This window comes from Ostrinia furnacalis, unplaced genomic scaffold (assembly GCF_004193835.3).
Source record: "Ostrinia furnacalis isolate ACB-3 unplaced genomic scaffold, ASM419383v2 OfSCF2653, whole genome shotgun sequence".
NCBI classification, from domain to species: Eukaryota; Metazoa; Arthropoda; class Insecta; order Lepidoptera; family Crambidae; genus Ostrinia; species Ostrinia furnacalis.
In genome coordinates, this window is record NW_021132892.1 from 43788 (window position 1) to 69171 (window position 25384).

At 38.2% G+C, this 25384-nt stretch overlaps 2 protein-coding genes across 3 annotated transcripts; both read right to left on the bottom strand.

Moving 5' to 3' along the window:
• Positions 1–44: 44 nt before the first annotated feature.
• On the bottom strand, positions 45–3126 carry Theg (Testicular haploid expressed gene). Its single transcript, XM_028309210.1, has 4 exons — positions 2602–3126; positions 1436–1697; positions 783–902; positions 45–420 (listed from the first exon to the last, which is right to left on the bottom strand). The coding sequence occupies exons 1-4, from the start codon at positions 2802–2804 to the stop codon at positions 328–330; spliced, it is 678 nt and encodes a 225-aa protein (XP_028165011.1). The 5' UTR covers positions 2805–3126; the 3' UTR covers positions 45–327.
• A 1521-nt stretch (positions 3127–4647) lies between these two features.
• On the bottom strand, positions 4648–20298 carry LOC114356115 (ileal sodium/bile acid cotransporter). 2 transcript variants are annotated; one of them, XM_028309203.1, is made up of 11 exons: positions 20249–20298; positions 18133–18314; positions 16411–16563; positions 15608–15738; positions 14977–15096; positions 14459–14633; positions 12818–13080; positions 11898–12084; positions 10040–10115; positions 8294–8301; positions 4648–5580 (listed from the first exon to the last, which is right to left on the bottom strand). In XM_028309203.1, exons 2-11 carry the CDS (start codon positions 18293–18295, stop codon positions 5459–5461), a joined length of 1398 nt encoding a protein of 465 aa, XP_028165004.1. In that variant the 5' UTR covers positions 18296–18314; positions 20249–20298; the 3' UTR covers positions 4648–5458. The 2 variants fall into 2 exon arrangements, with proteins under 2 accessions (XP_028165004.1, XP_028165005.1); XM_028309204.1 differs by lacking the exon at positions 8294–8301.
• Positions 20299–25384: the final 5086 nt, after the last annotated feature.

The following is a 25384-nucleotide window of genomic DNA, read 5'->3' on the forward strand; positions in this document are numbered from 1 at the left end:
GTAGCTCGTAAGAATATTTATTTTAATCTAATTTTGTCTTAGATCTGTCAATGAATTTAAAATGCAAAAATCAGTTTTAATTTCGCAGTATTTTTTTAAAATTAAGTAGAAAATCGACATTGTTACCAAATGTAAATACAATAAAACAATTTTAAAGTTGCTTACTGTTTTATTGGTTGCTTTGTCCACCGATACCGTCGCGACTTGGTTGAACGTACACCACTATTGATATGAGGGGAGACTGACACTGGATAATGTTTTAGTTACATGACTTCGGTTGTTTTGTTCTGTCTTCGTTAGGACGGTTGACTCGGCGTTGTTGTGGGATCAGTCGTAAGCGCCGGGTTGCGGTATAACTCTCGGAACTGCTAGCTTCTTCACTCTGTCTGATATCACGTACTTTAGGGCGCCCCTTGGAACCTGATGAAGAATATTTTTTATTAGAATATAACTAAAAGAAGGTGCATTACTTTATCGAATTGTTAGCTCGCAGTATAATGTTATAAGTACAGGATTACCGATATATCGATATCGATACAAAAAATCTGTAAGGCATCACTAAAATTTGTCATTAGGAATAATATGAATAGAATCTTAGAGTAGGCGCACACCGTTGATTTTTAGTTGGCCGCTAGTTGTGCCCGATTTTAATTTGTATGAAGAATCGGCCAAATCGAATCGGCGTAGTGTGCGCACTCCCATACATGCCCATACTGATCAACTGCCCGACTAAACTATCGGCCGACGAAAAATCAACGGTGTGCGCCTACTCTTAAACTTACTTTGATAGGATCTCTGTACCAAGCTTCCTGCGAGAGCCGTTTGTAGATCTTGAAGTCTGGCCGGTAGCATATCTGGTTGATCCTCGGTAGTAACTGGTCTAGAGGTTTGATGTTACCTCTCTGTAAAAGCAGATAATAGTTTGCCATTAGAAATTCTACGTAATAAAAACATGAACCTCGAAACTGGAGATTGAAAAGAATTAAAAAAATATATCCTTGATGTCAGACTAAAATAATAATATGAGCCATTATAGCGTGGCCCAAACAGATTATGCGTCGGCGTCGAGTCTCAAGAAGGGTCGTGCGAGATACGTTTGAGAATATACATGAGCTCTTTAGTAATTAACTTCTTCGCTTGTACAGCTGTATCCACAACCGAAAGGCCAACACAAGGATCAGCTTTTAGGCCCGGTTTCCATCAAAGCGGAGGAGAGGAGATGTGTTTGAATGACCAACCGGATCTCGTTAATTCCACATCACTTCTCCGCATATTCGGAAATCTTTATAGTTATTCAAACACCTTTGCGCTCTCCGCATTAGTGGAAACCGGGCCTTACGCGACGCGTGCGTAGTGGAGTTCAATTTTCTGTGTTGCGTAGACGTTACAAGAATGCCTACGTCAGAGAATGGCTTTTGTAACAGGTTTGTCTTACCTTTATAGGCGGGGGTTTGAATATCTCCTCTCTTCTAGGCCCGGCGATCTGCCCAATATAATCCATGTGCTTCTTCCATTCGCTCTCGGTCCAGCCTCGCTTCTTCTTAACCTCCTTTGTGTCCTGTTTCTTCAGATCTAACACGCAGTTGGCGAGCTTGGAGTAGCATGTCACGTTGGCCGCCTCGATCATGCGGTCGATGCGCTCCATACGCTCTTGGCTGAATCGGTGCTTGTACATCTTTTTGATGATTAGGAAGCGGCTGGAATTTGAGGGTAGTTATTAGGTAGGTTAGGTATTTAGTAGGTGCGATATACAGGATGGAAGTACCTACTCTTAATACTGAAGATAGAAAATTTTACTAAAAGAAAACATTCCTTTATTTTTGAAAAGAAAGAGAACTGCATTCAAAGATTTTCCAAAATTTTTCGAAAATTCTGTACCATGCCATACAATTTTCTGTACATAATTAAAATTATTTAAGATTTCATGGTTTTCCTTTCATTAGATTTATCAAGTTTGTTAGAGAGATTTTATCGTTATACTTAACCCTAACGATCGATGCAATAAAAATACAGGGTGTAATTTTTAACAGATTTTAGTTGGTTCGATTCCCGGGTGTGGCAAGCAAATTTTTGGAAATCTTTGAATGCAGTTCTATTTCTTTTCAAAAATAAAGAAATGTTTTCTTTGAGAAAAAAATTCTATCTACAATATTAAGAGTACTTTCCCTCCAGGTGGCATTACAAAATTCCACCCTGTATAATAATTACTTAGAATGAGAATTGAAGCTGGGCAACCACACACAAGAGAAAGTTCATGGGTTCAATTCCACCCGAGGTTATTTACGAGGAGATTTTTTTGTGTTATAAAAATACTATGATCTTAAGTATTTGACATTCATTGATTTACGTTATAAATCAAAATGATACAAATCTACAAAAAAATCAAAACATTTACCATGCAGCTTGCGATCTCAACATATTTGATACCTATCTCAATCTCAGTAGTTAGTGTGATAGTATTTAACCGCATAGCAATTGATTTATCTCGCGGTGCTTGAAGGGCTACAGTATCAATATGTAATCACACGATTGCCAATTCCTTATTAGCGCGCGCTTTCTATCCTAACTATAGTCTATCTATCGAAGTGAGATCAAACTTACCGAATATAAGGCCATGCGGCGTCATTGACCCTGTCTGACAGTTGCGCGTTAATCGCAGACTTTCGTATCCCTCTTGGCGTGAGAGCAGGCATACCTTCACCCGTATCGATGATGTAATTCCTGGGTACACTCAGAATATTCAGCCTCCTGGATATTTTGTAAGGGAAGGTGCTCGTTGGCTGATCGAACTTCGGCTTGCCCATGGTAGCTAGCTATTCAGAGAGTTATATGGTGGTAGGGGGAATGTCCGGGTGTTACATTTTATATTTTTGTGTTTATTTCAATTTGGTGTCCATTTTCGTGCGCTCTCGACGGCGGTGTTGGTTGACAGGTGTCTGAATTTCGAAGTGTGGGTTTTACTTTTTTGTTTTTATGAAAAGGTTGTATTGTAATATTGAAAAAGTATTTCCTTGCAAACTTTTGTCTGTGACTCTGTATGATGTGAGAAATGAGTGCCTTGTGTACTTTTGCGGACGCTACGGACCAAACTGAATTTTCAGATGGATCAAGTTTATTTTGTAACCTATTATTTACTTACACCGTTTGCTACAGCTTTCACGAGCTCGTGAAGCACTTCAGGATCAGTAAACAGTTTTTAGATACCTTGTACTTACAAGCGATTATTTCTAAACTCAGATCACTTATTTTTCGCACTCTGTACAGTGTGTATTTACTAGGTATGTAAAGATGTAAATGAAACCACAGAAATGTTTGAAAACGTTTGTATTAAACCTTAACATAAATTGTTCTTTTATAAATTCACAACAGAATACTGATCTTCACAAACGTACAGCAGCCTTGTTTCACATCTGTTTCACCTATAAAACCAGTCATGTGAACGACTGTTTTACATTTTGAGATCCTTCACTATGGAAAAAGCAAACCTAAAAGTTCTATTGAAGATGCAATGATTGACACAAGCGTATCTTTTGAAAATTGCCTAATGTAATAGATAATTATGTAAAAAATAATATTCCAATTTATTATACTCTGATCATTCTAAGACAAACAACAATAAAAACTGTGGCAACATATTTTGAATCTTATTCCAATGTTATAAGCTACATGCATGTCGTTTAAAAGTAGTTATAATTTATGCCACGGGCGGCGATAGTGTCAATCATCGCAAAAACAACGGAACGCAAACTTGCGATAACTATAATAATATCATAAATATCTCACGTTGTAGACTACATTTTTAATTAACATCATAATATAACGGATAAATAAATACATAACAACAATAGAATATGTATACAGAACAATATTTCACATTGTGACAAAAACTGTAGGTACAGTCACGGAATGAAAAGGTTCGTCAGTTTTCAAATTGATTCCTTCAACGAATCGCGAGCACATATTACCTTTTGAAACTATGTTACAGAATAATCTCGAGTTAGAGAAAATAATCTTTAACTGTTCGTCAGTAAAGTTCCAAATTATTCAGATCAAAGTTGTTTGACGATTTATCTTGTCAAGAAGATTATTATGATTGATAAACTAAAACCTTCTTGTTGGTTCAACCTGCCATTATTATTTCTATTAAATAAAAAAAACTATTGTCAATTGGTCAATGTCATCATTGCATTACACTGATGGGATAGAAAAATAAACAAGGAAAACCTTATTTGTTAGCAAACGTCATATTTATTTAAATGTTAGCAGCACTGTTTCTTGCACGGTTATGTTGGCAGGTTTGACTCTTACAGTACCTAGTGCAAGCGAAAACCGACACTAAGGTGACGAACCTTTTCATTCTGCGACTGTACATTGAATTTGTTGTGTAACAAATATTTATGTAATTCGGCTGTCAAACAGCATAAATTCGAATAAATAATAACAAATATTCAATAATATCTTTGTTAAAATTAGTCTACAACGTCGAAATTGGAAATAATAAGCAAAAAATAACATAAAAATAAGCGACAAGACATTTAAATCCTCCTACATTTTAATTTCATTAATTTAAAAGTGCCCATCTCTATTAATTGTGCAAGAGAAACTCATTGAAATAAAAATAATAAATCAGTTTTACGTGTGACGTACATTTTATAGGTGAAAATCAAATAAAATGACAAAAAGGAATGTCATTAAGAGGGGCGAGTGGCGCCAAAACATATGAAGGCCTGTGCCACCTCTATAATAAATTAATATATTAAAAAGTTCTCAAAAAACCTTCCAAAATTTAAGTAGTTCTTGATGCAGAAATTTTGAGCACCCATCAAAAAATAAATGTTACAAGAATTGACTGCGACACTGGTATACAGACACATCTACGAGTATAACATACATATTTTATAATAAGTTAGTGTTCCCACTACCTTTTATGATAAGTAGATCTTTTATGTGTTTTGAATGCATTAATATCAATGCTGAGAACACTCCCAGGTATTAACGTGTTTAAAAACAATGATGTAACTTTAAAATTTATCACATTCCAATCTTAATGATACTAAATGCTTTTGATTCATTGATAGACCAAAAATAATGCTTAAAAAACAATTCCATATCTCCACAAAAGGCAGTTATTGTTACAAGGCAGTGTATAAAATGCTTTCAAAGTTGTACAATGCCAAAAAACTTAATTTTCATTTTTAATGGTCTCAATGGTGCGTATTTGAATCATAATAGTTTCGCCAATGTCAAATGGGACACGATAGAGTTTGAAGTCTTCTACTCTTCATTGAATTTTGCAAGTTTTTGTTACACGCTGTAAAAAATTAGTGATTATTACACAACTTGGCTGTCTCTACCATGCGTCCAGTTTTAAGCTAAACAAATGGACCCATTTTGATGCGGTTTAAAACTTTAAAGTTACACCATCGTTTGGCCTGGGCTATCGACAAGTTTATCGACTCTAGGCAGCACTATTTGAGGTTGCCATCAATGGTTGTGATGCCGTCGGGCTGGCCGACTTCATATACGGGTGTGACGGGGTCTTCCACGATTTTTTTGTGTCGATTTCTTCGGGCGACAATGCTGGAAAACACATAAATGATTAGGAAAAACGTATTGGTGTTGGAAGTTGATATCGATGTAGAAATGACCAGGCAAAGAAATGTGTATTTTTCAGGAATATTTTTTATAATTCGTAAATGAGTTTATCATAATAAATCGGCGATAAAAATGTTGCTAAGAATCAGATTATATTGGCTTTCGATATGCCTTTACACTTTATTCATTAATTTGTCATTTTACTGATCTTTTCCAAGTAATTAACTGTAGTAATTCGAATAAGTAACTTAAAAGTAATGTATTTTATATCGACTTTAATCAAGAGTTCTAAAAAAAAGAAGTATGTACCTGGTCATTTCTAAATAGATTTAATTGAGTGTACAGAAGTAGGTAAAAGTGTATTTTGTATTGTCTGCCTCAGATCATTGAAACAAGTGAGACTTGTAAAGGGTTGTCTAGAATCCAATACATGAAAATAAATTAAGACTGATAAAGAAAAATGCCACGTGATTTGGTCCACGTATATATTTGTATAATGCCCGTTTTCACCATCAATCCCTAATTTTTAATTGACCCCTACGAAAAGAAAATTCCTGTTATGTGTTATCATAGGGGTCACTTAAAAATTAGGGATTGATGGTGAAAACGGGCATAAGACTTTCAAAGAAGCCGACTTATGCTCATACAAACATTACACATAGGGTTTACGTCTCTTGGCAATTGATATGTAGGCTAATATGTAGAAATAAGTAAAAAAAAAAAGGAAAATACCTTAATTATCTGAGTCAAATAAACTCGAAAGATAAGATTATACAAAATACGAGTTAGTGTAGTTGATTATTTTAAAACTCATGAAGAAACAATTTATCAGATACCTACTTATAAAATTTACTTTAGAATTTTATTAAGTAAAATTAATTCATATTTAATTAAATTTACATTAAAATCTAGAATTCTAGACAATTCTTTACGGATTTTACGAAGCACAATGTAATAATAAATTTCAGCGAGAAGAGTGACGAAATAAATAAAATAGTAAAGAAGTAAGAAAATAAAAACAGAAGAAAAGAACAAGTGAAATAAGTTTGCATTCTACTGAAATTATTCAATACACGTTGAAAAAGTACATACATACATGCATTATTTTAATAACAAATAGATACATACTACTAATTTCACAGCACATACCCAGTGATGAAAGAAAGCCAAAAACATAACCCAGCATACATAAAATACATCGACAGTGTACATAAGAACATATTATGTCCCACTTGTTTCTCCCTGAGACATTGATCGTGTCTCGTGCGTAGTTTAAAATTATCGCATGTCACATCAGAAAGTAGAGTCACCGTCAAATCGTTCGTGACACCCAAAGTGGCCAAAAAGTTGACATCATTTTATCAAATTGTAACAAAAACGTGTTGCGAACTTTTTGGCTACTTTGGGTGTCACGAACTATTTGAGGCTGACTGTACGTAGAAGTAATGTGTTTGTGTGGTAAAAGACAATCGTCAAATGAATTCGAAACAAAGACCCAGTGTGATAAGACTAATAGGTCTAAAGCCCGGTCTGTGAGCACGTAGAATTTTGTCCAATGACCCCAAGCTACCCATCCTTATCGCTGGCGCGTAATTATGTTGCTGTCGCGCTCGCACACTCACTGCGGGCGCCCGTTGCACAGTCGCGACAGCAACATAATTACGCGCGAGCGATAAGGATGGGTAGCTTGGGGTCATTGGACAAAATTCTACGTGCTCACGGACCAGACTATAGCGCTTATTTGAGTCGGTGCCTGAGGTATGGGAGCAGCACAGTGTTTTTGTGAGAGTCCAACGTCAGAGACGTCATGGGGCGTAGTGTGAGTTACCTCAAACATATACGATATCGACTGCGTTAAAAAAATGAAGATTTTAGTTCATGGAAGTTTTCGCTTCGGGTGCTGTACAATCCGTCATACATTTAATGTCACTTTTTTATGCAGTCGATATCGAATGCGTTTGACGTAAACACACTACGCCCCCAGTACCTCTAGCATGAACAACTTTCGTCTTCGAATCGTTTGCGTATTCGACAAAATTCGATACTCATACTTCGAATTAAACGATAATATGACGAAATACGTTTCGTGCAACCATTTCTCATACTAAGTTCACTTTACGACAAGTTCACAAGGACGCTGTTGTAATTTTCGCACTAAATCTTTTGATGGCGATTCGAATACGCTAACGATTCGAACTCTAAAGTTTTTCGTGCTAGCCGTACAGATCTCCTACAGATTTGTATGCTCTGTCACGTCATGTCATTGTCACTCCTCCCGTGCCGCTCCCATGCCTCAGGCTAGTACCAAAGTAAATACAAATGAGTAGGTCATCTTCATAGACACGCACCGAGCGCGATTTGTATGTGAGCGCGCCAATACGTTTGCACACACTGTCAAAATTCGGCGCAACTCCCCGCTAATCCACGATAAATTTTGTCAGTGTGTGCGTGCGCGCCGCATACGTATTGGCGTGCTCACATACAAACCGCGCTCGGTGCGTTTTTATGAAGATAACCTACTCATTTGTATTTACTCTGCTAGTATAGACTTATTTACGAGCTATACTTATACTTTACGTTGACGACCTATTATTAAATTTTGAAGTAACATGTCGATAATTTTACCCTATATCCAAAAACCGATAGTGCAAGCGTCCCCATTTTACCACAACCCGAACTTTTTACAAAACAGACGTACCTCCCATACTATGACGACAATCGAATGTGTATGATGTTCGACACGTAATGTTTATATGAAAATAAAAAAATAACAACATAAACAAACTTTTTCAATCAACGTTGGTGTGTATGGGCCCGATTTCAAGACAATCCTACTATACTACTAATATTATAAATGCGAAAGTTTGTGTGGATGTCAGGATGTCTGGATGTTTGTTACTCTTTCACGCATAAACTACGGAACGGATTTTGATGAAACTTTACAGTATTATTCTTTATAACCCAGAATAACATATAGGCTATAATTTATGACGATATGTGACAAATCTATATATATAAAAATGAAACCCGTTTCGCGTTGTCACGGCATCACGTGTGAACGGCTGAACCGATTTCGATAATTCTTTTTTTTAAATGTTTGTGGAAGTCCAAGGATGGTTCTTACGGAAAAAAATATTAAGAAAATCTCTACGCTAAGGCGGTACGAAGTTCGCCGGGTCAGCTAGTTTTCAATAAATAAATAAGACATGTCTAAAAAGCGCTATCTATCTTCATTTGTTAAAATCTACAGCGCTGTAAAAACTACTGTGACGTTCGTAAATATTTATGCGGTAGAGGGAAGCCGTGAAACGCCATCCACAGCCGCTAGTTTTTTATAAAAAGTGTAAAAGGGCTTTTTTTTAAAAAGCTTTATGAGCAGTTCTGTTGGTGTGTACCTCTTTCAAAGTAACAGTCAGTGTAGTAAGTCTAACTTGACCTTCACTGGTTGGGTTTTTATTGGCGGTCAAGCTGTAGATCCTGGCTACACAGGAGTTGCAGCGGTGGGAACGACAGGTGGGAATAGTCCCGTAGTAAGTGATTAAGTGAATAACAATCAGAATATATTGAGCACTTAATTCTTTCATGTAGTTTAATTTTTAAGTTGTGTAAATCTTGAAATTGGGCCCAACGATAACTCATTTATCACAGATTCTAGTTTTTTTCATGTTTTGTGTTGATTGTGCCTCATTTTGAAAATGATAAAACCCTTAAACATTATCCCAATAAAAAAATTGAATTACCCATTTGTGTTTTTGTACTTAAAATAAATGAAAACCCATGTTTTAAAACAATGTAAACCCCCTGTTATACTTGTAGGCAAAGACGGCACAAATTAAAATCCCCAACGAAACAATTTAATTATGTAATTAAGTACTTAAACTTAAAATTATAATAGGTATTTAATTGCTTTATCCCTTACTTAAAAAATTTATAAGGTTGCTGAATTATTCAAAATAGTCTTAAATTTTGGTTTAAAACGGCAATGAAAAATTAAAAAACGACATTAAAAAATATCTTAGATAGATTTTTATGGATAGCATAGTTTTGGATCTTTATTATCATCTTTGATACCAAAAACAAACGCTTAAGTTTTCCAAGGCATTTCTTATTATAAAACGAAACTCAAAATTCGATTCTAACTCAAGTCAATCATCATCATCATTTCAGCCATAGGACGTCCACTGCCGAACATAGGCCTCCCCCAATAATTTCCACAACGGCCGGTTGGTGGCGGCCTGCATCCAGCGCCTTCCCGCTACCTTTATGAGGTCGTCGGTCCTCCTTGTGGGTGGACGTCCTACGTCCTTTCCGGTACGTGTCCGTACTCAAGTATACTTGAATCTTTCCTAAAATTCAACTTTATTACACGTCCTTATAATTCAGCAACCTCATACTCGCCAAACGTTTACGGGAGCGCACACAAGCGAACACAGGTGGTACGTACCAGCCCTTGATCTTCTGGTAGATAAGGATCGCCGTCATTGGAATCGGCGTCATAATGGCCGCTGACACTGGGATCACTGTAATCGAATAAAAGTTAATGTTATGGAGTATTCCACAGATCACAGAAACTAAAGGGAGATGCGACAAGGGGGCGGGGCCGGTGTCGCAGCAATATGCCCAAAAACAGAACACATTGTTTGTGACAACAATGATGATAGCAGCGACGTCATAATGTAAACAGTTTACATTGCTTGCGTAATACTAAAGATTATTCAAACGTTGAGTACTAATACCGCAGTGGATAATGAGCACATATTTTGATTACTTTGTGTGTGTGAATTTCTAATGCGACACTGAGTTTCGAACTCAGCGCATTAGTTGGCATCTCTCTATATCTCTATGGTGTATTTACATTGTGACATGAAAAAATTAAAATTCATAAATTAAATTCATGTTTTAGAAAGAGTTCCCTCTAAGAATCGAACTCAGGATGATTGAACTTTAATTAAAACATATTAATTTTACCGCCATATAGTATTGTAGGGTACAACACGGGCATTTGACATGATTTTTGTCTTGTCCATGTTCATTTTAAGACCCACTTGTTGAGAAGTTCTACTGAGGCTATCGAGCATTGTGCTTAGATCCTCCACGGTCCCAGCCATGACTACGATATCGTTCGCGGTATCAGGTGGGTGATATACTGCGTAATCGAATCAGAAATGACGAGATCCGCAGGAGAACCAAAGTGACCGACATAGCTCGCAGAATTGCTAAAATCAAGTGGCAGTGGGCGGGGCACATAGCTCGAAGAGCTGATAGCCGCTGGGGCAGGAAAGTTCTTGAGTGGCGACCACGGGCTGGAAGACGTAGCGTGGGCAGGCCTCCTACTAGGTGGACCGACGATCTGGTAAAGGTCGCGGGAAGAGCCTGGATGCGGGCAGCGCAGGACCGTGCATTGTGGAAAACCTTGGAGGAGGCCTTTGTCCAGCAGTGGACGTCATTTGGCTAAAACGAACTAATGTAATGTGATTACACAGTCGTGCTCCAAATTATCTACTAAAATCTCTAGTTGTCTACCTGAAGTGATGTCCACCTCGGGCTGACTCAGCGCATAGCGCAGCAGGAATGGCGATGCCTGTGTTCTGGATGCCGGTCTCGATGGAGATAGCGAGTGCATCCTTATGTTGTACTGATGATGGTCTCTAACACGGGACTATTCCTACCTCTCGTTCTCACCGCTGCAACTCCTGTGTAGCCAGGATCTACAGCTTGACCGCCAATAAAAAGCCCAACCAATGAAGGTCAAGTTTGTCCCGGGAGAAAGTTAAACTGTCATTGGTCCCGCAACGAAATTAATGAGGGCTATCGTATTTATACTTAACAGTTGGCACCCCTGGCGATTGACAGGACCTTACTCTACAGTGGCGCCATCTTGATGAGTGCAAATGCGATAGTCCTCCTACCACTTTCGCGCTCACCAGTTGGCGCCACTGTCTTCGCTACTAGCAAGTGACAGGACCTTACTCTACAGTGGCGCCATCTTGATGAGTGCAAATACGATAGTATTCCTACCACTTTAGCGCTCACAAGTTGGCGCCACTGTCTTCGCTACTAGCAAGTGACAGGACCTTACTCTACAGTGGCGCCAACTGGTGAGCGCTAAAACGATAGCCCTCATTAGAAGAACATATAGGAGGAGTTCGAAGTTAAGGTTCGTCTTCCCTCCATTGTAAAGCGGATGACTGGTGATAAGTTAGATGTCCATCCTAGACTGCATCCCACTTAACATCAGGTGCGATTGTGGTCAAATACCTGCCTTGTTATGCATTAAAAAAAAACAAATGGTTTCTAGTCACCTGTAGTGATGTCTGCCTCGGGCTGACTCAGCGCATAGCGTAGCAGGAAGATGGCGATGCCTGTGTTCTGGATGCCGGTCTCGATGGAGATGGCGAGGGCATCTTTATGCGGCCGCTTGAAGATCCGCGCGAGCGCGTAACCGAACATATAGCCGAGCCAGGGGATTCCCATGCCCGCTACTACTATCTGTTGAAGGAATATGTTACAAATTGATATAAAGGAAGGAAGGAATTATGTTACAAAATATGATTCGCTCGAAGACCAAAATTTCTGTGAATTTATCAAAAAATGTAAAAACATCGCAAATTCGTCTCCTGCTTGCCTTGAATGCGCGCCACAATATAGTCTTATCGAAGCATTTTGTCGTTTTTAAAACTTATCTGTCGTCTACGGCCCAGAACAGACGGTGAAACGCAACTGCAACGAAACTGCAACTTTCTGATGATTCTGATGAATGAAACTGAAACTAAAAGTTTCAAACTGGTCGCGTCATGTGTGGTCTCTCAACGGACGCTATGGCAGAAACTTAGATGAAACTCAAAAGTAATTAGCAGTTGCAGTTTCGTTGCAGTTGCGTTTCACCGTCTGTTCTGGGCCTAAAATCCATGATAAGGTTATGTGTGATTATTATCCTAGACCAAATGGTATTTTTTAAAAGCTTACAAGGCGTTGTAGCAATGACAAAAAGCCATAAAGCATTCTGAGGGTTTAGTGTGAATCAAACGTCGTCACTAGTGAGCGTGTCAAAAAATTCTATGAAGATTTTAGTTCTTGAAAGTATCCGCTAGGGTCGCTGTACAATCTGTCATACATTTATTGTAATTTTTTTACGCAGTCACTAGTGAAGATATTTGATGTAAACTCACACTAAGCTCCCTGAGCACTAATTTTTGTAACGTATCATAACAAACGAACTAACCTGCCAAGTGAACAGCTGGAATATATACAGGTTGGTCACGATAGCGAACACGATGATGAATATCAGCAGCGTGCTCGAGAATCCCTTCAATATCTTGACCATGAATGCTGCTATTTTGGGCGTAAATCGCTGCATGGCCAGACCGATACTCATAGGCACTAGGAGGCCTACCACGAAGGTTATTACGTTGGTGTATGGCACCCCGATGTTGGCATTCGCGAATACCACTTGCCCGAGAGAGAAGATCCATAGTGGCATGAAACCTGGGGAAGAAAATAGGGAATAGAAAATTAGATTGATGACATTTATTGCAAATTCTTGAATTAAGTAATATATTAAATATTCTTGGACATTATACACTCCGCCGCCCAGTGCCAAACATTACAGAGGGCTGAGTGTGAGTTTACATTAGTCATCAAACATCCTCAGTAGTCTAGATCTCACTAGTGAGCGCGTTAAAAAAAATATGAAAATTTTAGTTCTTGAAAGTTTCTTCTAGGGGCGCTGTACAATCCGTCATATATTAAATGTCATTTTTTACGGGCTCGCAAGTGAGGACGTTTGATGTAAACTCACACTAAGCCCTAAGAACCAAATGTGACTTAGTTTGTTGCGATGTTATTCTCAACATTAAAATTTGTCAAATTGTCTCGAAGAACTAGGGACAAACGACTGTCCTGCATACCTGGGCTTCCCCGTGGGAATTTAGAGAAGGTGATAAGAACCGACGTAGCCCGAAGAATTGTCAAACTTAATGGTAGTGAATGGGGCATATGCCACGGACCGAATGACCTAGTTTGGGCACACCTCCTACTGGATGGACCGACGGTCTGGTGAAGGTCACGGGAAGCACCTGGATGCGGGCAGCGCAGGATAGATCGTTACGGAAATCATTTGGGAAGGCCTTTGTCCAGCAGTGGACGTCATTCGGCTGATATTAAGTAAAGAACGAAGACTCACCGAAAGAGAATGATATAGACGTCATAGCTAGCGACAGGTCCAGATGTTAGAACGCTCGTCACGTGCGTATGAACATTCCCAAGTGAAGGTGACGTAGTTTGGGAAGACGTATTGCCTCAAGAACTCACCGAATGATAATATAGTGGATATCGACGTCATAGCGAGCGACAAATTCAAGTTCCCGCCCAAAATAAAAGTCTAGATGTTGGAAGCGCCGCTTCCGTGAGCCACTACCGCCATGAACATTCCTAAGTGAAGCGTGACGTAGTTTGGAAACACAAGTTGCCCTCTAAGTACTCACCGAAGGAGAATATAGTGGATATAGACGTCATAGCGAGCGACAAATTCAGGTTCCCGCCCAGGATGAAGGTCCAGATGTTGGAAGCGCCGCTTCCGGGAGCTACGCCCATCATGAACATTCCTAAGTGAAGCGTGACGTAGTTTGGGAAAACATATTGCCCCAAGTCGCCGCAATGTCTGGGAAGACATGTAACCCTAAGCAGTACTCACCGAAGGAGAATACAGTGGATATCGACGTCATAGCAAGCGACAGGTTCAGGTTTCCGCCCAATATAAAGGTCCAGATGTTGGAAGCACCACCGCCGGGAGCCACTACCGCCATGAACATTTCTAAGTGAAGCGTGACGTAGTTTGGGAACACATGTTGCCCCAAGCACTCACCGAATGAGAATATAGTGGATATAGACGTCATAGCGAGCGACAGATTCAGGTTCCCGCCCAAAATAAAAGTCCAGATGTTGGAGGCACCACCGCCGGGAGCCACTCCCGTCATGAACATTCCCAAGTGAAGCGCCGCATTGTCTGGGAAGATCAGGAAACCGAGACCGAACGTCATCTGGAAAATTTTATTTTTAATTATTTAGGTATTACCAACTTAACAAATAATAAAGTTTGATTTCACTTATTTATGCAAATACTCTCATGTTCAACGTAAATCCTGTCGAATGGAGCTGTTCACATAATTCAATTTTACACAACATTTGGCTTCAAAAACCAAATGGTAGAATTCTACGTTATTTCATGATTTCTGATGAACATAAAGAAATCAATGACATCCCCCTTTTGCTCGACTTTAAGAAAATATGGTGGAACTTTACCTTATCCGGACTTCTTAAGAAAAGTTAAATCTATAGAATCTTTTAACTTAAGTTAACTTCTATAAGTTCGAGTATACTTACCAAAGGCATAAATATGAACTGTCCGACCATCCCAATGACGGGTCCGATGGGTTTCTTCAGCACCTCTTTAACTGTGGGCCAGTGCATCGCGCAGCCGAAGTTGATGAAGATTAGGGACACCTGACAACAAATTATACGTCATTAAAGTACAGTTGCGTGGTTCCAGCAGAGTAGAATAAGAACATCTCCACTCTTTTTGTGGATGTTGTAAGAGGCTACTAAAGGACGAATATGCAAACATCAGACCTCCGAGTCCAGTAAGTAGGCTAAATCTAATCCTCCATTAGCCTCTGGTAAATTAGAGAGGGTTGTCCTTCAGTAGTGTCAGTAGTGACTAAATTAACAGATAATCATGATGAAAGTATAGTTAGTTAATACCACAAATTAATTTACAGTATTGTATATGAGCTGACGAAATGCGATTTTGCAATTTATTTGTGTAATCAATGGTAAAAGGAGGGGGGACTCCTTTTAGGCCTGCCCAAACCGTATTATCCATCGTGTGGAGTGTAGGCCAAATGATCCTTTAGCCTCTGGTAAACAGATTGTCGTTCTCACACAAAGAAACGGTCAGACTTCATTCTTGAGACACTGCTTTACAAATACTGCTGGATAATAAATAGAAACTTACAAAGAGGGCAATGCTGGCAGTAAAGATGGTGTCAATGACGCGTTCTGGGCGCGTCACAATGACGGACACTGTCTCGTTGGCGGCGGAAATTTCGCCGTTGCGTGCCGCACGGATGCCTATGTTTGTCCTCCCTGTAATAGAAATAGAAAATCTTTATTGATACATTAAGTACATAAGGGTCTCGGACTGATCAACTCTGTGTATGTTTTTATATTATTTTTCTTGCATGAGTATGAGAGAGTATGAGTTACTTTGCTATTAGTTTATTTTAGTTAAGTACGCAGTGTTTTGTTTATCTGCTATTTACGACAAAACAAGTTCTGTGCAAGCATGAATCGTTTATCTTGTTTTTTTTTGTCTTGTTATCCTCTTATGTCAAATATACAAAGGTAACTAACTGACTGACTGACATAGTGATCTATCAACGCACAGCCCAAACCACTAGACGGATCGGGCTGAAATTTGGCATGCAGGTAGATGTTATGACGCAGGCATCCGCTAAGAAAGGATTTTACGAAACTCCACCCCTAAGGGGGTAAAACGGGATCCACGCGTACGAAGTCGCGGGCGGCCGCTAGTATAAACTAATATTATAAAGAGATAAAGTTATTTGTATATTTGTTAAATTGTAAGGGGTAATCTCGGGATCTACAGAACCGATTTTAAAAATTCTTTCACCAATAGAAAGCCAGATTATTGCTGAGTGTCATAGGTTATATTATAAAAAACCGAAAAATTCCACGCCGCGGGTGAAAAGCTAGTGTCAAATAAAGTTGTTTTTATTATTAAAACATGTGCTTCACCTAAGAATTCTCCATATATCCGTATCTTCCCGTGCCATTCGCCGTTGTCGGCGTCTTCTTGCGTTAGTTTGCTCGTCGAGTTTATCTCCGCGAACGATATGCCTGCGTTCTCTGTTGTCACGAGTATTTCGTCGTTTTCCAGCAGACCGACACCTGGAAATGAATTGTATTTAAATTAATTATCATAGAAATACAAAATATTGAGCTAGGAACATTGATGAGGTACAGAAAACTAAAATAATGGTAGTTAATACTGTGCCAACAGGCTTTCGGTCAGCATTGAAAGGGCAAAGATTCTAATGCCCGTTTTCACCATCAAACCCTATTTTTAAGTGACCCCTTTGAAAACAAAATTCATGTTATTTGTTACCATAGGGGTAACTTAAAAATTTGGGATTGATGGTGAAAACGGGCATAAGATTATTTATATATTATATTATTTACCGAGACCAGGTAATACAGTAGGGGCAGTGCACCTTATTTCACTATGGCATGTCAAGAAGCTGGTCTTCCACGCCCTAGTTTTTGGCATTGCGCATCCTTGTAAAGGGACACCGACTTAAGTTTAAATGATTTCATCAATCAAATATCATCAAGTCATTTGGTGTCGTCGGCCGTTTGGTGTAGTGGTACAGAACGGACTACTATGCCGAGAGGTCCCGGGTTCGATTCCCGGCCGGGCAGAAATTGAAATGATGAATTTTAATTTCTGTGACGGGTCTGGGTGTGACTATGTATAATATTTATGTATTTAAAAAAAAGTATATAAGTAGTATATCCGTTAAGCTAGCACCCATAACACAAGCATTAAGTTGCTTACTTTGGGGCTAGCAGGCGCTGTGTGAAATTGTCCAAAGATGTATTTATTTATTTATTTATTTTATCTCCTGTAGTGGAGCTCGACACTCTATTTACCAGAGGCAAATGGAGGATTTAACTACGCTCCCTACGCTGGCCAGACAGGTCGGGGAGACCTGATGTTCACATACATATTTGTCCCTTAAGTTTTACATTTACAAAAAAACTTATATTACAGGTACGTAAGGTAACTTGACAACAACTAGCTTTGTATAGAAGAGTGATGTTACAGAAAATGTGCATTTGTTTAGGTGCCAATCATAATGTATGCAGACCAGTTTAGCGATTGGATCCAAAACGAACTTATCATTTTCTTACACGCCCCGCCTGGTAAGTTTTGAATTATATTTACATAACATTATCATATATTTAATAAATATTTACGATATAACGACTAGATTGTAAAGACAGGCGGCTTCTAATCTGTAGATTGGGAAGAGTATGAACATTGAAAGAGGCCTATTTCGCATATTGATTGTGGAGATCTGCTATAGTTGCTGACACAGCACCCACGTTGGGTCAAGCGTCAGCAAATACGAAAAAAAGCAGCACAGTCACACAGACTTAGATCATGATCATGACGTTAATTTCTTCGCATTAAGGTCTACTTCCCTTCAGTGCAAAACGAACTCTGGTTTGAACACTGCTATTGCTGGCAATTGCTGACACAGCAGCCATAGCGGGCACAGCGTCAGCAACTAAAGAAAACTGTTAGAACTTACCTATATCAGTGACGTTGACGTCCTCGTTCATGTGAAACATAGTGGAGTCTGGCTTGAACACAGCAAAGATCGCTAACATTTGCTGACACAGCACCCATAGCGGGCACAGCGTCAGCAACTAAAGAACACTGTTGGAACATACCTTTAACAGTGACGTTGACATCCTCGTACAAGTTCATGTGAATCATGGCGGAGTTTGGATTGAACACCGCTGATATCTGAGGTAGTTGCTGACACAGCACCCACAGCGGACAGATCGCCAACAAGTACAGCAGCACAAGGTGAAGCGGCCATATTGGACACATGATGCCGCTTTTTCAATTACTGGAATAGAAACAAAAGGAATGGTTAGAAAAGGGATGTTTCCCGGGTAAAAAAACAAGTCTGAATTAGTCGGTCAGTTAACCTATCAAAAAATACTCGACACTAGGTTTTCACTATTTCAAAGCAATGAAAATTGCTTTGAAATAGTGCAGAGAGACAAAGCGCGCCAAAGTTCAAATGAAGAGGCTCGTGACGTCGTGGCGTGGTTAAAAGTGTAGCACGGTGTGACGTCACGCGTAACTTCAACATACCATAACTTCGTAACTACTTGTTTGATTGACAAATAAAAATATACATGTCCAATATTTAAAAAAAATTGGACTAAACGTTTTTTTTAGGAAACTAGCCTATTTCGATTTGTAGTCAAAACGTATATCAAGATAAGACTAGCCTTGAGGTTTGGAAAAACTGTATCAATTGGTTCAATAACGTGATTACACTGATAATAAGACTTAATATTAGACATAGACATAAAAGTCTGCGATAAAAATATTTGCAAACTCCCGATTAGAGAGAGATAAGATATAGAATATGTTGAATTAATTACTGATAAGTAGGATTTATTGATTTAAATATTTCATTAAAGTGAAAGAATAATTAAAAATAATTAAAATTATCAGGTGTTCCACACGTGATTGCATTCACAATGTGCAAGTGCAACGAGTTTATAAACAACATGTTTATAAGAAAATTGTTATCTACAACTTATACAGGGTGGTAGGTAAATAGGTATATGAGCCGACATTAGCCCATGTTAACATGGGCATATAAATGGTATGGTGAAGTCAGAAATTTGATATCAAAATTATTATTTTTTTTAATTTTAATACAAAATAAATTTTATAAAATCCGATTTGTATGAAAATTAAAATAATTAAAATGAAGATATCAATTTTCTGACTTCACCATACCATTCATATGACCATGTTAACATGGGCTAGTGTCGGCTCATATACCTACCCATTTACCTAACACCCTGTATTTAACCGATTGAGTCCCAGACGGCATTAATTAATGTCATAACAATTGATATTATCTATTGTGTCTAGATTCGCGGAGCTTGAAGGATTAATCGTTCTCCACAGTCAGTTAGATATATGATGTTAACTTAAGTGAACTTATTTAGTTAGACTGACTGATTGTTCACTTTAAAATACTTATGTGTAATTTCTTATTTCTCAGTCGGTACACTCTTGTCAGAGTGGTCGTGGTCATCATTTTGAATCACGCTTCAGAGTGATGTTCCTCGTAATACGGCGCCATTCCTCGCGGACTTCTTATTTAATGGTTATAATTTTTGCACCTCAAACTAATTTGAAAATTATAAATAACTTGAAAAAATCGAATTGCCTAAGGCGGGAATTGAACCCACGACCTTCCGCTTGCCGGGCGACTGCTCTTTCAACTGAGGCAGTTCGATTTTATCAAGTTATTTATAATTCTTATTTCATGTTTAAAGTAAATAGTTTTATTGTATTGTTATTTCATTAGTATGAGGCATGAGTTACAGTAAATAATACACTTATATTAGTTGAACATGTTAACGAGTGTGTTCAAATAATTAACTATGAATGAATTTGCATGTAAAGTAAGTATTATTTGAAATGAATTGTATAGTAAGTTTAGAGGCAGAAGATAATAATATAATCAATGTATCAAGAACAGTTTATTGCAAAAAAGAATGTTAATTAAAAAAATTAGCTGATACTTCAACTCATAATGTATCACGTAATACAACCTTTTTATCCACTTTTAATCATCATTAATTTTTAATTACACTTCGTAAATCATAAGAAGAACCTTATAAAAGATCCTTAGTAACAGTGAAACTGAGTCGATAATACACAAAAACTAAGGCAGGATACCAATGAACCGAATAATAACCGCACACGTAACTATTATGAAAAGGGAAAACAACACTTGAAGAAACTCACACGATGCGGTTAGAAAACGTATAGCACAATGCGTCCGCGCCGAATGCTGGTTAACAACTACACGTATACTTGTAAACCAACGTATTATAAACGATTGACTACATTATTGTTTATCTTATCACTGAATTCGGAAACTATATCGTACTAAGCTATCGAAAAGTCATAAAACTGCGCACGAATAGGCAGGCAACCCGTGACATTGTAGTCTCGTGGGGCTGGTCACGTAATTGATAAGGATTACTTAATTAATACAGGTAATCAATATCACGGTACATAGGTGCCGTTCGCGGATGTTGGGGGCATAGGTACGTCATGGGCTCTTAGTGCCGTGCCTGGACATGAGCTCCCATGGCTTACGGGGAAGTCTTTAAATAGACTTCGTACTCAGGTTGGCCGTAGTAAGGACAATCTGGTCAGATCAATGGAGTGCAGGTGCGGTTTTGTTCCCCAGTCGATGAAGCACATGATGTCCACGAACCAGCGTACATCCGCATCATAGAAACAAATCACTTATGCCCGTTTTCACCATTATTCCCTAATTTTTAAGTGAACCCTATGTAAACAAAATTCCTTTTAAGTGCTACCACAGAGGTCACTTAGAAATTGGGGATTGATGGTGAAAACGGGCATTGGGCCCTTATTTTATGTGAGTTTTCTGTAAATTATGTAATTAGATAACATGTAACGTGTTTATCGCCTGAGATATTGGTCTGCAGGTGGTTCAGGCAAAAGAAGAGTGCATTTAAAACGTGTGTCTCAAAACTGCTGATGATAAAAAATAAACATTGATAAACTTCATTCATAAGCTCAGTATATTATCGTTTTTTTTTAATATCTTTACAGACAATAACTTGTTTAACAATAGCCCTACTAAACTAGGTAATGTTTGAGGACAATGCTGAGAAGAAGCAGGACAAAAAACCGTGTCACTATTGTCAGCCACGACTTTAATTTTTAGGTAGTATTTGTATTGGCTAGGTTCAAATACATGAACTGAATAGACCATTAATGGTTTTCTTAGTACTATTCATACAATAGGGACTTCAGTAATGACATACTGAGCTACTAGTTGCACCACAAAAAACTTGGAGAAGCTCAGGATATAAGCAACCGTCCAGCCCGGACAGTGAGTTTAGGGGGGCTAATACTACTTAGGGGCCAACATTCTCAGATACTCTTTCGCATTATCGTCTATTTTTGACTTTGACTTCACTTAGCTAAGGAAGGACCCCTTGAATCCACGGGGCCTTGGACTGTAGCCCAAAAAGCCATATGGTAAATCCGGCCCTGATAAGCAAGCGATATGGAGTGATGGAAGTACAGACAAGGATCGAGCTCAGAACTCAACAATGCATAATAATTTCCAAGTCATCATTTCCAATCCGTTTTGACAAATTAATTTATTAGCAAGATATATTTTGACAGACACGTGTATCATGCCTCTTTAGCACTCATATCCTTATCATAATATGTCACGTTCATCTAAAATACGATTATCCAGATAGTCGAAGGCTAACTTTTCGTGCACTTATTTTAGTCAGCATTATTATTTTTGGCACTTGTAATATCGCATCGCAAGCGTCAATATCAGGCCGCCACCAACCGGCCATTGTGGAAATCATTGGGGGAGGCCTATGTTCAGTGGACGTCCTGTGGCTGATATGATGATGATGAAGCGTCAATATCAATACAGCTTTAGTGCAAGTAAGTTCAAATACTTAGATTTATAGCAGTTTTTATTACACTTGCAGGTGTGATCTTACAACTTAGTTATTTTTTTCGTTCACTCAGTGAGTATATTTTATTCCTTATGTCTCAAAATCTTTATCTTTAGGTAATTAACTTCAGTAATTCATTCAAGACATAAACAGCCAATGAAAGATTACATTAACTTTAACTGATTAACTGGGTCAAGCACAGCTCCTCTCTCTTCTGCTCAAAGATAAATGTATTACATAAATGAAATCAATAAAAGCTTGATACAGCCATCAGCACTTCAGATTGTAAATAATTTTTTGTTGCAAAATATGTAGTATCATACAACTCCATCGTAGTACGGACGACGGCACGTCAACGTAACCACTGTGGGTTCTTGTGCAGTTGTAATAGGGGCGAGTTTGTAACAAAAATGGGTAACCTGATGTGCTGTCATGTGTACATATTCACAAACGATGCTATCTTAAGTGAAGCAGCAAATCGAACGCGCAGCGTTGAATAGAGCTCTGTGATTGGTTTGTATGTCCCTGTGCGTCCACGCGCACTATGAGACCTCATAGTAATGTTTGTGGATACGGGCGTAAAATGTTTATTATTTTTAGATGATGTTATAATGTAGATTGACCATTTTTAAAAGCATTACATCTTACACGTTAAAACGTTTTTGCGTCACAAAAAGTGACCCGACTCCGGGATCACAAGGAAATTATTCATTTCGCATAATTTCCTGTTTTGTTCGATAACAGAGGGTGCCGATTTGAAATTTAAATTATTAACACCTAGAAACAGAGTGGTATCGCGGTCATGCGCAACGGATCAAGATATTTTTCCGTTAACCTTGTCTGGACTTTTACTGGAATACGCCATTTTAAAGGTTAAGTTTTTACTCGTAACTAAGTGAGAGGTAGATAAGTTTATTTTTAAAATATGTTATGAATATAGTCCCGTTAAACTTAACCCATAGTGGTTAATCTAAGGCTGGGTTGCACCATCTTACTTTAACTTAGACAACGTCAAAAATCTGTCGGTGATCGGTACGGCTATCACGAAAAACATTCGAGTTCAAATCGTTTGCGTACTCGAAACGCCATCAAAAGATTTAGTAAGAAAACTACAACAGCGCCCTTGTGAACGTGTCGTAAAGTGAACTTAGTATGAGATGTGATTGCACAAAACTTATTTTGAGAATGAAAATTGTCACGTTATCGTTTAATTCGAAGATTGAGTATCGAATTTTATCGAGTACGCAAACGATTCGAAGACGAAAGTTGTTCATGCTAGAGGTACGGGTCAGTTACTGTTAAAGTTAGGTGGTGCAACTCAGCCTAAATGTCTTTGTGTTACTGGGATTAAAAAATAACTATCAGTCCTAATGAGGTCGTGATCAAAATTAAGTCCAATCCGAGAATAGGAGATAGGACCTCCAGATTTTAACACACTNAAACACACTTATTTGACTTCATAGTACAAATGCCCAACAATAGTGATTGGGAGGTGTTTTAAGCCTTAACTCAACTTTTTAAAACTCTTTTTTCAGTTTGGAAAATCCAATTTTGAAATTTCCTATAAATACCTACTTATAATTTTTTATTTTATTTATTTTTATTTGTTGCCAGTTCTTTGAAGCACCTGAAGTGTTTATACATGAATATTGAAACAACACCAGTTATAACCGGAGACGGGTTATTTTCAGCGCATTGAGTGCGTCAAGGTTAGAGGTGCAGTTATTTGTTGGTTTGTACACTGCACAATGGACTTTATTACTAAGTAGTTAGATATCAATTTAATTCATTAGATAAGTAACTGTGAGATAAACTTAATATTTAATTTTGTATTAAATTACCTAGTTAATTTTTAGGTTCCTTTTTCTCCTGGTAACGCTATATCTTGAGAACGGCTAGACCGATTTCTCTAATTCTTTTTTTGTTGTGTTTTTTACTGTCGGAAGAAGGTTCTTATGAAAGAAACATTTAGAAAGATGCGCGGAAAATTAAATTAATTGAGTTAACTTATTAACTTTTTTTAAGACAGGACAATATTGTTTCATAAAACTGACATTTATTTAATGACTAGCGGCCGCCCGCGACTTCGTACGCGTGGATCCCGTTTTACCCCTTTCATCTATCTTNGATGAAAAGAACATTTTTAGATAAATGAAATAACTGAATAATTTACTATACTAATATTTAGGAACCGCTCACTGATAACTGTTATCAACCCAATAAAGCCATTAGATACATAGATTGATACCTACAGCAATCTTTAAAATTCTCACGTACAAGATTATTACATGTAATTAAATTACTGATAACGTACAGTTGATAACATATGAGTCTACACATTTTTGTTGTAAACACGCATTTATTACCACTGCATAGATGCTATTAGTGTTTAGCTTGATAAGCTGACATTTGTACTGTACTTAATAATTAAATAATGCCCGTTTTTACCATCAATCCCTGATTTTAAGTGACCCCTATGAAAACTAAATGCCTGTTATGTATTACCATAGGGGTCACTTAAAACTATTTTAAACCATGGAACCCGGTTTCTGGGTCAGAATCATGTTTACAAGGAAGGTGTGCCATTTTGGAAGTTATCCTACAGCAGTAGATACTTTGCCAACTTTTATGGATGCTGTTAGTACTAGTATTATATTATCTGTGCTGTTAGCAACATTGCTAAATAATCACGATGTACACGTGAGTGTGAACTTTGTAGTTGGATTTAGTGTNTGGATTTAGTGTTAATATTGATTGTAGACAGGATAAGGCGCTTATTAGTTCTTATCAGATAATTTGTGACGTTGATCAGCACTGAATAAGAATTACCGAGTTCCATTTCAGTGCTGTAAGTTACCGCAGTACACGTCTGGTTCCCGCAGAGTAGAGTACGAAGAACCACATGAACCGTGGATGTAGTAAAAGACGATTGAGGGACAAATGAGCGAAAATCTGACTAGGGAGGTCTGGCCAGCAGTGGTGTAGCTTAGAGTGACAATGCCACGGGCTCCCGACCCTAGGGGGCCCCAGTCCAAGACCCTAATCATCAGGCTCCCCTTGAAAAATAACCCCAGATATACCAAGGCCCCATGCACAGCATTTGCCACGAGCCTCGCCTCGCACCAGCATGTACATACGTTTTCCTCTGGTATGTACTATGAGCCTCGGCCACAGTTCCAGCTACCCATTCAGTGCCGACTACAACTTTATCAACAGTTAGCACATACCTACTTAAAATATTTTGTGTATTTACATAAAAAATATCTCGTAAAAGACACAGTCACGCACTTCATTCATTGGATTGGAAGCTAATGAGTAATGATAACAATATGAAGGTATCTCAATTTAGATCCATCCATCATCCTCAAGGTAAAGTAAACGGTGGAATTTTGTGCGTAAATAGAATTATTTAAGTTTC